At 37.4% G+C, this 13,638-nt stretch overlaps 2 protein-coding genes across 2 annotated transcripts; both read right to left on the reverse strand.

The window, feature by feature from the left end:
• Positions 1 to 967: 967 nt before the first annotated feature.
• LOC118275120 (NPC intracellular cholesterol transporter 2-like) lies at positions 968 to 3,863 on the reverse strand. The gene is made up of 4 exons (XM_035592984.2): positions 3,695 to 3,863; positions 2,245 to 2,358; positions 1,951 to 2,132; positions 968 to 1,368 (listed from the first exon to the last, which is right to left on the reverse strand). The coding sequence occupies exons 1-4, from the start codon at positions 3,804 to 3,806 to the stop codon at positions 1,216 to 1,218; spliced, it is 561 nt and encodes a 186-aa protein (XP_035448877.2). The 5' UTR covers positions 3,807 to 3,863; the 3' UTR covers positions 968 to 1,215.
• Positions 3,864 to 6,846: 2,983 nt separating this feature from the next.
• Positions 6,847 to 9,719, reverse strand: LOC118274827 (NPC intracellular cholesterol transporter 2-like). Its single transcript, XM_035592552.2, has 4 exons — positions 9,570 to 9,719; positions 8,120 to 8,233; positions 7,826 to 8,007; positions 6,847 to 7,243 (listed from the first exon to the last, which is right to left on the reverse strand). Exons 1-4 carry the CDS (start codon positions 9,640 to 9,642, stop codon positions 7,091 to 7,093), a joined length of 522 nt encoding a protein of 173 aa, XP_035448445.2. The 5' UTR covers positions 9,643 to 9,719; the 3' UTR covers positions 6,847 to 7,090.
• Positions 9,720 to 13,638: the final 3,919 nt, after the last annotated feature.

Here is a 13,638-nt window from a genome sequence, read left to right on the forward strand (position 1 = left end):
ATCCAGTTACTGGACTGGAATGCTTACTGGATTCAGTTCATTCCAGTGCCGGTTTACATTTTTCCAGTAAGCAATCCAGTACTGGACTGGATCGCTGGACTGGAATAATGTAAACCGGGCATAAGAGTAGTTTAGTTTTATTGGGGCTTTTTGATGAGGGTGGAAGGTAATTAATTTAGTTTCATATCTTATACAATATACAGTATGTCCCGTAAGCTGACGTCCAAATGGAACCTAATGATTAGCAGGGTTCCAACTGTTATCAGAAAAATATAAACAAAATTCTAAGTCCTACAAATTTTATATTACAGTGACTTATGTTTTACCGTCGAAAGTACACCCTGTGCCAGTCTTTGGACTCTTGTTACTACAAATCTTTATTTTTTGTCTGTAATTTTACTTACGTTATCCTGAATAGTGCTTCAGTAATATGTTATGATACACTCTGAGCCAACTGCCTTAGTTTAGAAGAGGATGTCATCTTTAAACGACCCAAGTTCTCTACATACAATTTCCATTTTACATTAAGTGACTGTACTATTAAATTGTATAGCGGCATTACGTGTCGTAATGTGCATCTCTGCCTACCCCTTCGGGGATAAAAGGCGTGAAGTTGTGTGTGTGTGACTGTACTGAAAAAAAAAATGTATTGCCGTAGTGGTGGCAAATTTCACCAAAGTTGGCGTTGTAGGATAATATGGCAATAAGGATTCTGAAATGGTATACTACATCGCACATCATTTCATAAATTTGGCACAAAAAAAAAATTTCAACGAAACTCCGTTTGTATCAATTTATTTGGCCATACTTAATGTTCTTCTAGTACACCCAAAGCATACCTTATAACCTCGTATCCACTAAACAACATTTTGCACGCGATTTGTATTTGCCGCTTTGTCGGCAATATTGTCGCTAGAAGAACTGATGTTGTGCATCATGTCCAGACGACAAAATTAAAAGCAAATCATTAATGGTGTATTTCTTTATTGTGTAAAAAATAATCTTACCTCTAAACTAAATCATGAAAACTAAATAGGTATCAGTTTATTTGGTAGTTGAGAATACACATACTGGACTTCAATATCTAATTATAAGTTTGAAATCGCCAATCCACGAGAGCAGGCGTGATGATGAATGCTCAATTCTTCTCCGTAATTCTTCTTCTTATGGGCTGTCGGTAACGTTGATGATGGGTGCATTAGAGCTTTTTCAAGATTATACTTTATCAGTTATAGTAGCATTGTGGGCAGAAATATTAGAACTGGGCAGTGGACCGACAATGGAGAGCGGGACACGGATGCACCACAATGTCGGAGCAAACAACCCCCACCCCTCAGTAACTCTTAACTCGACTGTTACATTGGTACCCTGTAAATAGAAAATTCTTGTAAGTAATCTGCACATTGGAAGAGCTAACAGTATTAAAACTTTATTCTAAAACGGAAAAGTTCACGAAAACGGGAACTGCGTTAAATTACTAGGACTTTCTATATTTTAAACCATTGAACTTATTTGGGTGAAATTCGATTCAACGATAGTTTGTGACCCGGGAAAGGAAGTCTCACAGTTTTCTACCAGGAAATTCCAAGAAGGGACTGCATCAAAATATCAACATCATCGTTTAAAAAACCATTGAACACATTTGATTGGAATTCAGTACAAAAATGGGTTCACGATTTTTCGAAAACACGAAAATGATTATTATACGCCGACGAAGGCGCGGGAAACTGATAGTTGTAACTATATTTATAATATCGAAACACTTCATACAATTTGACATACACTATATTATTTTTACTTTGACATATCATCTGTATCATTATGAATCTTGACAATCGTATGTAGATTAGGTGACCATACAATATATGGTACCACTGAGCTGGTCTGGTGGAACCCGAGACTGCCTGCTAAAATCCTATTTACGTTACATTAATTTTAGATGTTACTTACTGCGGGGAAGAATGACTCGATGAACATATGTAGGGTGTACTGCACCACTTCTCCCTTATCAAGAGGACACTGGGAGTTAGTGAGGTAATTGCATGTGTGTGCGGCCTCTCCGAGACCGTATGGGATTGGCAACCCCATAATATGTGCTGTCGCAACAGTTGTCATGCTTTGGATAGGGCGCGCTGAAAATATAAAAATACTATTTATTAGTAAGCCGTAAAACAAACATGTGTTTACTGTGTTTAATAAGTAAATACATGCGTATAGTACAATATACCTAGATGAAGTACTTACGAGCTCGGAATATGACGTTTACCACCGCATAAGTGCCCTGCGGTAAGATACACGGCGGATCCACACAACCCTCAATGTGCGCGTTGATCGGTAACGGTGCACTGCTTAGAGAACCTGTAAAAATAAAACATTTGCTTTAAAGAAAGAAAGAAGTAAGGAAGGAAAGAAATGGTGAAAGAAAGTAAAACAGTTTATTCACAAGAAACTAAGACAAAACAAAAAGAATGTCAAGTTTGATAATGTCACGAGACGACCTAGGAAGAAGGCACCCGAGGTGAATTTAATCTATTTACTTATGTAATGGTCCTCGGTTTGACCCGAACGTGTGCTTGTCTGCAATTATCTCACGATTGGTTGAACCACAGGTTCACAACACACCTAGATCTGAGAAGAAACACCTATTTCTAATTTAGAAGTTCATCATATCTAGCTAACCCTATATACACGTATCTTTTTAGAAGACATTTAGTAGGAAAGATATTTATGAACTGATCGAGTCATCTACTGATTTTTAAATACATTTAAAAAATAATCCTTAGGAATTATGTTTTTATCAGTAAATCACATTGATAATGCTTCTATGTATCGGAGCGATATCAGATAACTTGGCCTTTTGTCCAAATGTATTTATTTTGGAGTTAAATATTTTGGCCCTACATAAAACATTCAAAAATACACATGAAATATCCCAATAATAGTATCCCAATAATAACGAGAGGAATTGAAGCCACTGCACACTGTCAGGGCTCCATAGAGAGGAATTTCCGAACAATACGCGCCGTGTCCAGAAGTACTTTAGTATTTAGCTTTCTGCATCAGGCCCTGACCCAACCATCGGAAGGCAGGTACGAATAGCCGACGACAGTATACTTCGTACGCAGTGCATCGAATGTCTCTGTGTGAACACGAGTCTCTGTAATTGGAATATTTCTTGCGACACGATAATAGGTGTCGCATCGAGTGCTGTGTACACTTTTAATACACCGCACCTCGTTCAACAGCCAAAATTAATAACCTATCTCAATCCGAAATCATGGATTAACATCTATTTTTGTCAGAAACTCTATACAGCCAATACCAAATATCGATCTAACGGTATATCCACAGATGTTGGATTAAGATAAGTTATTTCAGCGTTCTCAATTCTTTTATCCATGCTGATCAAGCATCACTACCTACAGTACCTACGTAGGTGAACAGCTCGCACTACAAATTTGACACTACTCAGACACAAAAGTCCGTACATGTGTAAACAGTACCGATTTATCTTACATTTATGTCACAATTTTTGTCGTCTTCAATTCGTACCTTGACGTTAGCTGACTCAGGTGTTGGTCGATGCTTTTAGCTATGAGGCCATTGGCTGATACGACTATCGTCACAATGATTCTTGAGTCTACATAATGAAGATGAGAGGTGATTATTATCATAATGTTTGGCGCAGACTTACACGACTGTACATTGGTGGTCTGTCCGTGTGCTAGTGCCAGGAGAGCGCAGACGTAAGCCACAACACGCAACATGTTGGCTTGTTCCAACGTGCACAGACTGAGTGATACCATTCCGACATAAACTGCATTTATTTATACGTAGTCAGTTGATAACACACATCTACACATATAATAAATCTGTAGAAGGGTCAATTCTGTACATTGAAAATATTGAAAAAATAAACAGCAGGAGGTGTTACTGGATCGATACAAAACCCAAATATGTGATTAAAATTTTTTTGTCTGTCTGTCTCTATGTTCAGGCATCACGTGAAAACTAACGGTTCGATTTCGATGAAACTTGGTATAATAAATTATATCTTACTGTCCTGGGCATAAAATAGGATACTTTTTATCCTTGAAAAATACGTAGAAAGAAATCTTTATTTTTCAGTTTTATTCTACAGAACGCGAGCACAACAGCAGTAGCTCAATAGAGGGATCTCCTTAATTATTATGGGCCACGCCGTATTTGGGTCCAAGCAATAGATATTTATAAGATGTCATTGTCAGAGTTACTCAAAATGGAGAAATAAAACATCCACGCGAAGACCGACATCCGCGCGGACGGAGTCGCGGGCGGAAGCTAGTGTGGACTAAAGCTTTAATATCATTGATAAAACAACGATTACAATACATAGCTGTGTGCTGATGCATCATCGAAAATATTTTGTGTAAATTTACTTAAATAATTAAAGGTACTCTGACTTTCCCCGAGTGAAGTGGAAAGAGGCGTCGCGTGTTGTATGGAGTTACATAAATTCTTCTTCGATAAATAAAAATATTTCAATAAATACGATATAAAGTCTCGTCTCTCGTCACCTATTTAGTCGTATGCCCCCTAGATGGGGCAGAGAGCATCTAAACAGATTCACCATCTTGATGATCAGTCCTGAGCTTCTCAGTTCACCTCGTCTCTTGATATTCCGATACTTAACATTGGTTGAAAGAGAACCAAGTAACGTTTTTATCTTGTTAGTAATATCTTGTAATTTTGAAAATTACAATGTAATTAGTAACTTCAGTAGAACTAGGATACGAGTATTACATGGTGGGTTCTTAATATTCGTTAAAATAGTATTAAAACAAAAGGAAGGAAAGATACTATACTTGAACACACCATTGAGTTGTCCTGTGTTGAGCTGGATAGACATGTTATAGTTTGTGTATTTAGACCACCTAATTATCGGAATCATGCATTATTTGATTCTGTCATGGAGGATGATTTAACCTCTCATAGAAATCGTTGTAGTCATTATTCAGATTACTAATATCAAATGTTTTTATATTTAATTTAGCAGCCAAAGAATTATTTAATTTCTCCAAATTTCTAAATGTAGTTTGTCTACATCTTATTCATATTCATATTCATTTATTTGCTTTCCACAATGTATGTACATAGATGTTTTAGTCTTACAGGTAAAAGTAACAATTATGGACCCAATAAAAATTCAGGCTTAATTTATTATTATTTTGTTTATTTATTTCATTTCCACACAGGTAACATTATTATAGACTAAGCCCCACAAAACCGTTGTAATGGTTTGACTGTGGGGTCGCTGAATCTCTAGTTTCTAAATAAATATAGGTATTTAAGTACAAAATTTATCTATTCCTGTGTCGTAGACTATATTTACTTTGCATGTCTTGTCGGGCAGTATAGAATTCTGGGTAATGATACGGACGAATTTGCATATTTCTAGGATGTATAAACGGGTAAGTGTGCGAATTTTATGTTTTTGGAAATGTGGTTCAGCTGTCTGTTTGTTCGATATTGGTTATTATCCGGATCAGTTTCTTTTGTAAGGTAAAGGTGGTATGTGTATCGGTACTATTTCCCCATAATACTCGTATGATGCCATAACTAAGCCACGCTTGGGCGTAGGCATAGTAGGAACAAGTGCTGTTTATAGGTTGGTGATTTTTTTGATTTTGCGTAATGCGTATGAGAATTTTAAAAGTTTTGCTCTATTTTTTTGTATGTGCGCATTCCAGTTTACATGTGTATCTATAGTTAAGCCGAGGAGAGTGAATTCGTTAACTTGTTCTAGTTTTGTGTTATTGTAAAGGTGCTCCCACACAGCAGTTATATAACGTTATACAACAATGTGTAACAATATAACATTTGCAATAGCGTGTAACATACTCTACAATTACTGTTATAATTTGTTTAAACACAAATGTTAAATCAGTCTCTGACGTTATATAACTGCTGTATGGGAGCACCTTAAGAGTAGTTTAGTTTTATTGGGGCTTTTTGATGAGGGTGGAAGGTAATTAATTTAGTTTCATATCTTATACAATATACAGTATGTCCCGTAAGCTGACGTCCAAATGGAACCTAATGATTAGCAGGGTTCCAACTGTTATCAGAAAAATATAAACAAAATTCTAAGTCCTACAAATTTTATATTACAGTGACTTATGTTTTACCGTCGAAAGTACACCCTGTGCCAGTCTTTGGACTCTTGTTACTACAAATCTTTATTTTTTGTCTGTAATTTTACTTACGTTATCCTGAATAGTGCTTCAGTAATATGTTATGATACACTCTGAGCCAACTGCCTTAGTTTAGAAGAGGATGTCATCTTTAAACGACCCAAGTTCTCTACATACAATTTCCATTTTACATTAAGTGACTGTACTATTAAATTGTATAGCGGCATTACGTGTCGTAATGTGCATCTCTGCCTACCCCTTCGGGGATAAAAGGCGTGAAGTTGTGTGTATGTGACTGTACTGAAAAAAAAAATATACATTTTTTTTACGGAAATTTGCCACCACTACGGCAATACTGCCGTAGTGGTGGCAAATTTCACCAAAGTTGGCGCTATAGGATAATATGGCGATAAGGATTCTGAAATGGTATACTACATCGCCCATTATTTCATAAATTTGGCACAAAAAAAAAAATTCAACGAAACTCCGTTTGTATCAATTTATTTGGCCATACTTAATGTTGTTCTAGTACACCCAAAGCATACCTTATAACCTCGTATCCACTAAACAACATTTTGCACGCGATTTGTATTTGCCGCTTTGTCGGCAATATTGTCGCTAGAGGAACTGATGTTGTGCATCATGTCCAGACGACAAAATTAAAAGCAAATCATTAATGGTGTATTTCTTTATTGTGTAAAAAATAATCTTACCTCTAAACTAAATCATTAAAACTAAATATCAGTTTATTTGGTAGTTGAGAATACACATACTGGACTTCAATATCTAATTATAAGTTTGAAATCGCCAATCCACGAGAGCAGGCGTGATGATGAATGCTCAATCCTTCTCCGTAATTCTTCTTCTTATGGGCTGTCGGTAACGTTGATGATGGGTGCATTAGAGCATGTTCAAGATTATACTTTATCAGTTATAGTAGCATTGTGGGCAGAAATATTAGAACTGGGCAGTGGACCGACAATGGAGAGCGGGACACGGATGCACCACAATGTCGGAGCAAACAACCCCCACCCCTCAGTAACTCTTAACTCGACTGTTACATTGGTACCCTGTAAATAGAAAATTCTTGTAAGTAATCTGCACATTGGAAGAGCTAACAGTATTAAAACTTTATTCTAAAACGGAAAAGTTCACGAAAACGGGAACTGCGTTAAATTACTAGGACTTTCTATATTTTAAACCATTGAACTTATTTGGGTGAAATTCGATTCAACGATAGTTTGTGACCCGGGAAAGGAAGTCTCACAGTTTTCTACCAGGAAATTCCAAGAAGGGACTGCATCAAAATATCAACATCATCGTTTAAAAAACCATTGAACACATTTGATTGGAATTCAGTACAAAAATGGGTTCACGATTTTTCGAAAACACGAAAATGATTATTATACGCCGACGAAGGCGCGGGAAACTGATAGTTGTAACTATATTTATAATATCGAAACACTTCATACAATTTGACATACACTATATTATTTTTACTTTGACATATCATCTGTATCATTATGAATCTTGACAATCGTATGTAGATTAGGTGACGATACAATATATGGTACCACTGAGCTGGTCTGGTGGAACCCGAGACAGCCTGCTAAAATCCTATTTACGTTACATTAATTTTAGATGTTACTTACTGCGGGGAAGAATGTCTCGATGAACACATGTAGGGTGTACTGCACCACCTCCCCCTTATCAAGAGGACAGTGGGAGTTAGTGAGGTAATTGCATGTGTCTGCGGCCTCTCCGAGACCGTATGGTATTCCCAACCCCATAATATGTACTGTCGCAACAGTTGTCATGCTTTGGATAGGGCGCGCTGCAAATATAAAAATACTATTTATTAGTAAGCCGTAAAACAAACATGTGTTTACTGTGTTTAATAAGTAAATACATGCGTATAGTACAATATACCTAGATGAAGTACTTACGAGCTCGGAATATGACGTTTACCACCGCATAAGTGCCCTGCGGTAAGATACACGGCGGATCCACACAACCCTCAATGTGCGCGTTGATCGGTAACGGTGCACTGCTTAGAGAACCTGTAAAAATAAAACATTTGCTTTAAAGAAAGAAAGAAGTAAGGAAGGAAAGAAATGGTGAAAGAAAGTAAAACAGTTTATTCACAAGAAACTATGACAAAACAAAAAGAATGTCAAGTTTGATAATGTCACGAGACGACCTAGGAAGAAGGCACCCGAGGTGAATTTAATCTATTTACTTATGTAATGGTCCTCGGTTTGACCCGAACGTGTGCTTGTCTGCAATTATCTCACGATTGGTTGAACCACAGGTTCACAACACACCTAGATCCGAGAAGAAACACCTATTTCTAATTTAGAAGTTCATCATATCTAGCTAACCCTATATACACGTATCTTTTTAGAAGACATTTAGTAGGAAAGATATTTATGAACTGATCGAGTCATCTACTGATTTTTAAATACATTTAAAAAATAATCCTTAGGAATTATGTTTTTATCAGTAAATCACATTGATAATGCTTCTATGTATCGGAGCGATAACAGATAACTTGGCCTTTTGTCCAAATGTATTTATTTTGGAGTTAAATATTTTGGCCCTACATAAAACATTCAAAAATACACATGAAATATCCCAATAATAGTATCCCAATAATAACGAGAGGAATTGAAGCCACTGCACACTGTCAGGGCTCCATAGAGAGGAATTTCCGAACAATACGCGCCGTGTCCAGAAGTACTTTAGTATTTAGCTTTCTGCATCAGGCCCTGACCCAACCATCGGAAGGCAGGTACGAATAGCCGACGACAGTATACTTCGTACGCAGTGCATCGAATGTCTCTGTGTGAACACGAGTCTCTGTAATTGGAATATTTCTTGCGACACGATAATAGGTGTCGCATCGAGTGCTGTGTACACTTTTAATACACCGCACCTCGTTCAACAGCCAAAATTAATAACCTATCTCAATCCGAAATCATGGATTAACATCTATTTTTGTCAGAAACTCTATACAGCTAATACCAAATATCGATCTAACGGTATATCCACAGATGTTGGATTAAGATAAGTTATTTCAGCGTTCTCAATTCTTTTATCCATGCTGATCAAGCATCACTACCTACAGTACCTACGTAGGTGAACAGCTCGCACTACAAATTTGACACTACTCAGACACAAAAGTCCGTACATGTGTAAACAGTACCGATTTATCTTACATTTATGTCACAATTTTTGTCGTCTTCAATTCGTACCTTGACGTTAGCTGACTCAGGTGTTGGTCGAGGCTTTTAGCTATGAGGCCATTGGCTGATACGACTATCGTCACAATGATTCTTGAGTCTACATAATGAAGATGAGAGGTGATTATTATTATAATGTTTGGCGCAGACTTACACGACTGTACATTGGTGGTCTGTCCGTGTGCTAGTGCCAGGAGAGCGCAGACGTAAGCCACAACACGCAACATGTTGGCTTGTTCCAACGTGCACAGACTAAGTGATACCAATCCGACATAAACTGCATTTATTTATACGTAGTCAGTTGATAACACACATCTACACATATAATAAATCTGTAGAAGGGTCAATTCTGTACATTGAAAATATTGAAAAAATAAACAGCAGGGGTGTTACTGGATCGATACCAAACCCAAATATGTGATTAAAATTTTTTTGTCTGTCTGTCTCTATGTTCAGGCATCACGTGAAAACTAACGGTTCGATTTCGATGAAACTTGGAATAATAATAATAATAATGGATACCTTATTATCCTGGGCATGAAATAGGTTACTTTTTATCCTAGCCGTATTTGGGTTCAATAGATATTTATAAGATGTCATTGTCAGAGTTACTCAAAATGGAGAAATAAAACATCCACGCGAAGACCGACATCCGCGCGGACGGAGTCGCGGGCGGAAGCTAGTGTGGACTAAAGCTTTAATAACATTGATAAAACAACGATAACAATACATAGCTGTGTGCTGATGCATCATCGAAAATATTTTGTGTTACTTAAATAATTAAAGGTACTCTGACTTTCCCCGAGTGAAGTGGAGAGAGGCGTCGCGTGTTGTATGGAGTTACATAAATTCTTCTTCGATAAATAAAAATATTTCAATAAATACAATATAAAGTCTCGTTCCTTCGTCACCTATTACTCGTATGTCCCCTAGATGGGGCAGAGAGCATCTAAACAGATTCACCATCTTGATGATCAGTCCTGAGCTTCTCAGTTCACCTCGTCTCTTGATATTCCGATACTTAACATTGGTTGAAAGAGAACCAAGTAACGTTTTTATCTTGTTACTAATATCTTGTAATTTTGAAAATTACAATGTAATTAGTAACTTCAGTAGAACTAGGATACGAGTATTACATGGTGGGTTCTTAATATTCGTTAAAATAGTATTAAAACAAAAGGAAGGAAAGATATTATACTTGAACACACCATTGAGTTGTCCTGTGTTGAAGGTGCTGCAGCGCTGCAACCGCTAGATTCGAGCATCATAGTGTTGTACATTTCAGTTTCACAATGGATTCTGACGATGAAACAATTTACTTAGTTAGTGTTACTATTAAAACGAAAAAAGATTTTGGAAAAAGAAAAAAAAACAGAAGAACCTATGATAACGTTGCCATTTTATTACTATCGTATTTCGATTTTATTACTATACTTGTCTGACTTCGAATCCCATGTCGCTGGACGACTCTCAACCTCATCGATAAATTGTTCCACCTGATTTTCATTCATGTTTAAACCTGAACAAAAACTATGTGCGCATCGTCACTAGTCGATCGATAAAATGAAGCGCGGCCGCAGCGCAGGTGTAGCGCTGCAGTCGCGCATTTTTTATTTATATTGATTAACAAAGCAGCAATTTTCTCCTGTGTCGTGGGTGCGTTTACAAACATACAAGTTCATATACACATGACAACAGAACGCGAAACTGGTGAGATAGCGGCCAAACGTCGACCCATCAAACGTAAAAAAAAAAACATAAAATGTCAATAAAAACACATATTTTCTTTCATAATTATCGTTTATTTATTTCATAAAGGTACACAATGGAGTAAACATCTAATGAACGTTAAGGCTCGAGCAGACATGCGCGTACCACTTATTTTGTAAGTTTCAATTTCAAAGATCGAAGTGAACTCGATCACGGTCCGCCATGTCATTGGATGTATTTTTTATAGAATAAACCGGTAAACAAGCAGACGGATCACCTGATGGTAGGCAATCGCTGCCACTCATGGCACAATTAGAACACCAGAGGCGTTACAAGTGCGTTGCCGGCCTTTTGAGGTTAGGAATTTAAGGGTTGTTGGGGAATCAAGAATTAGGAAGATTGGGAATTGGGCCTCCGGTAACCTGACTCACACAACGAAACACAACGCAAGCGTTGTTTCACGTTGGTTTTCTGTGAGGCCGTGGTATCACTCCGGTCGAACCGGCCCATTCGTGCCGAAGCCTGGCTCTCCTACACTTGTATGAATAATTTCGACCAATGACGAGCAAGCTACTTGAATGCACACACACAACGTCACGCCTTTTATCCCCGAAGGGGTAGGCAGAGGTGCACATTACGGCACGTAATGCCGCTATACAATGTACAGTATGTACACCCACTTTTCACCATTTGTGTTATAAGTCCCATGTAATAGGGGGTGAGCCTATTGCCATATACTGGACACAATTCCAGACTCCGTGCTACTACCGAGAAATTTTCGAAAATTCGAAAAAAGCCAAGTAATACTTTGCCCGACCCGGGAATCGAACCGGAGACCCCTTGTTCGGCAGTCGCACTTGCGACCACTCGACCAACGAGTCAGGCTACTTGAATGTTTTTAAAGATTGCTTCACCGCGACGCGCACGTCTACTATACAATCCTCTCGAGCCTTAATCGTGTACCCTGCACGTACATACATTTTAATATATCATTGTACATTATGTAAATTAAAACAGCTACCACAATTTTATTGTTCAACCGCCGTGTAATTTTAAAAATGTGAAGACTCTTTACAGGGCGGTTGAGAATACTCCTAAACCTATTACAGAAAAATATGTGCTTAACTAATTACGTACATATGGCATAATTATATTATGTTGTCGGCTAATACGTATATTAGCAATGTTGTCAGCTAATGTTAACAACGGTATCGTTGTCAGCTAACGATAGCAATGAAATATTGTGGACTATGAATTTGGATATATTACCAATGTTGGCAATGTTATCGGTTAACAGTAGCACTATTGTCCACTAATGTTAACAATGTTGTTGGCTAATGTTAACAATATTTTTTTTATAACTATTTTGAGCCATACTAAATTAACAAAAAATCACGGTTTACTCATATAAATTACTGAAGAAAATCTCTGCTACTGAGTCACAGTGGGACTCTTCATTATGGGTAGCGTGCGCAGACGCGACGACTACACAGCCTAGAGTAGGCTGCGCGACGTCGCCACTTGAGTAAGCCATGATTTTTAGCAAGGTTGTTAAGGATATCCACATCCGTAACCGAAACTATCGGATATCCGAAATAATAAAATATCCATTTCCGTAACCGAAACTGAAATAAATGTTCCAGATAATTTCGGATAGGAGCGGAGTCTAAATGAGACATGAGACAAGTTACGAAAAGTTACTTATAATAGCAGATTGAAGTACCAGCCAAATGGTGACCAATTTATAAATAAAACCATTTGTTTATCTACTTGTATGTTACTTTTGAAATTCCTTAAAAATCCAATATCCGTAACCGAAACTATCCGAAACCACCGGATATTTTGGAATAATTTCTAATCCGTATCCGAAACCGGAACCGATATAAAAAATTCCACTATCCGTATCCATATCCATATCCGAAATTCCATATCATCATAACATCCCTGATTTTTAGTTAATGTTAACAATGTTGTTAGCTAATGTTAACAATGGAGCCGACCATTGTATTATGGACACATTATCATATGTATATACAGCAAAAAGTAGAAATTGCGCATTTAAAAGCATCATATGAGTTCAAGTTAGTAGTGTGTTCAAAACAGACAAAGCGTCATCTACGTACAATTTAAATGTAATTATACACTAAAATGCCCTTTACTTTTATTTTAAGCACACATCTCTTAGAAAATAGCATTAATTTGAGCTTGTACAGTAAATTAACTTAATATAATTTTAATTCAATACAGCCTGATTTTTTTATCACCAGTCAGAAACGGGAGCGCGTTCGACGTTCTGATTGGCCAACGCGAATGTACAAACCAATCAGTACCCTTAGTACCTTAGTACGAGTATGGTTAACCGGCTCGAATGAACACACCAATCAGAGCGCTGAACGCGTTCTCGTTTCGGTGTCGTTAAACGTAAAATAAAGACGTAATAAGCACTCTGAAAGCCTAGTGCGAGTTTTTTTTACGTTAACACAATTGACTCGACATTCGGCGCTCCTGGCCCC

Source organism: Spodoptera frugiperda, chromosome 11 (genome assembly GCF_023101765.2).
Source record: "Spodoptera frugiperda isolate SF20-4 chromosome 11, AGI-APGP_CSIRO_Sfru_2.0, whole genome shotgun sequence".
NCBI classification, from domain to species: Eukaryota; Metazoa; Arthropoda; class Insecta; order Lepidoptera; family Noctuidae; genus Spodoptera; species Spodoptera frugiperda.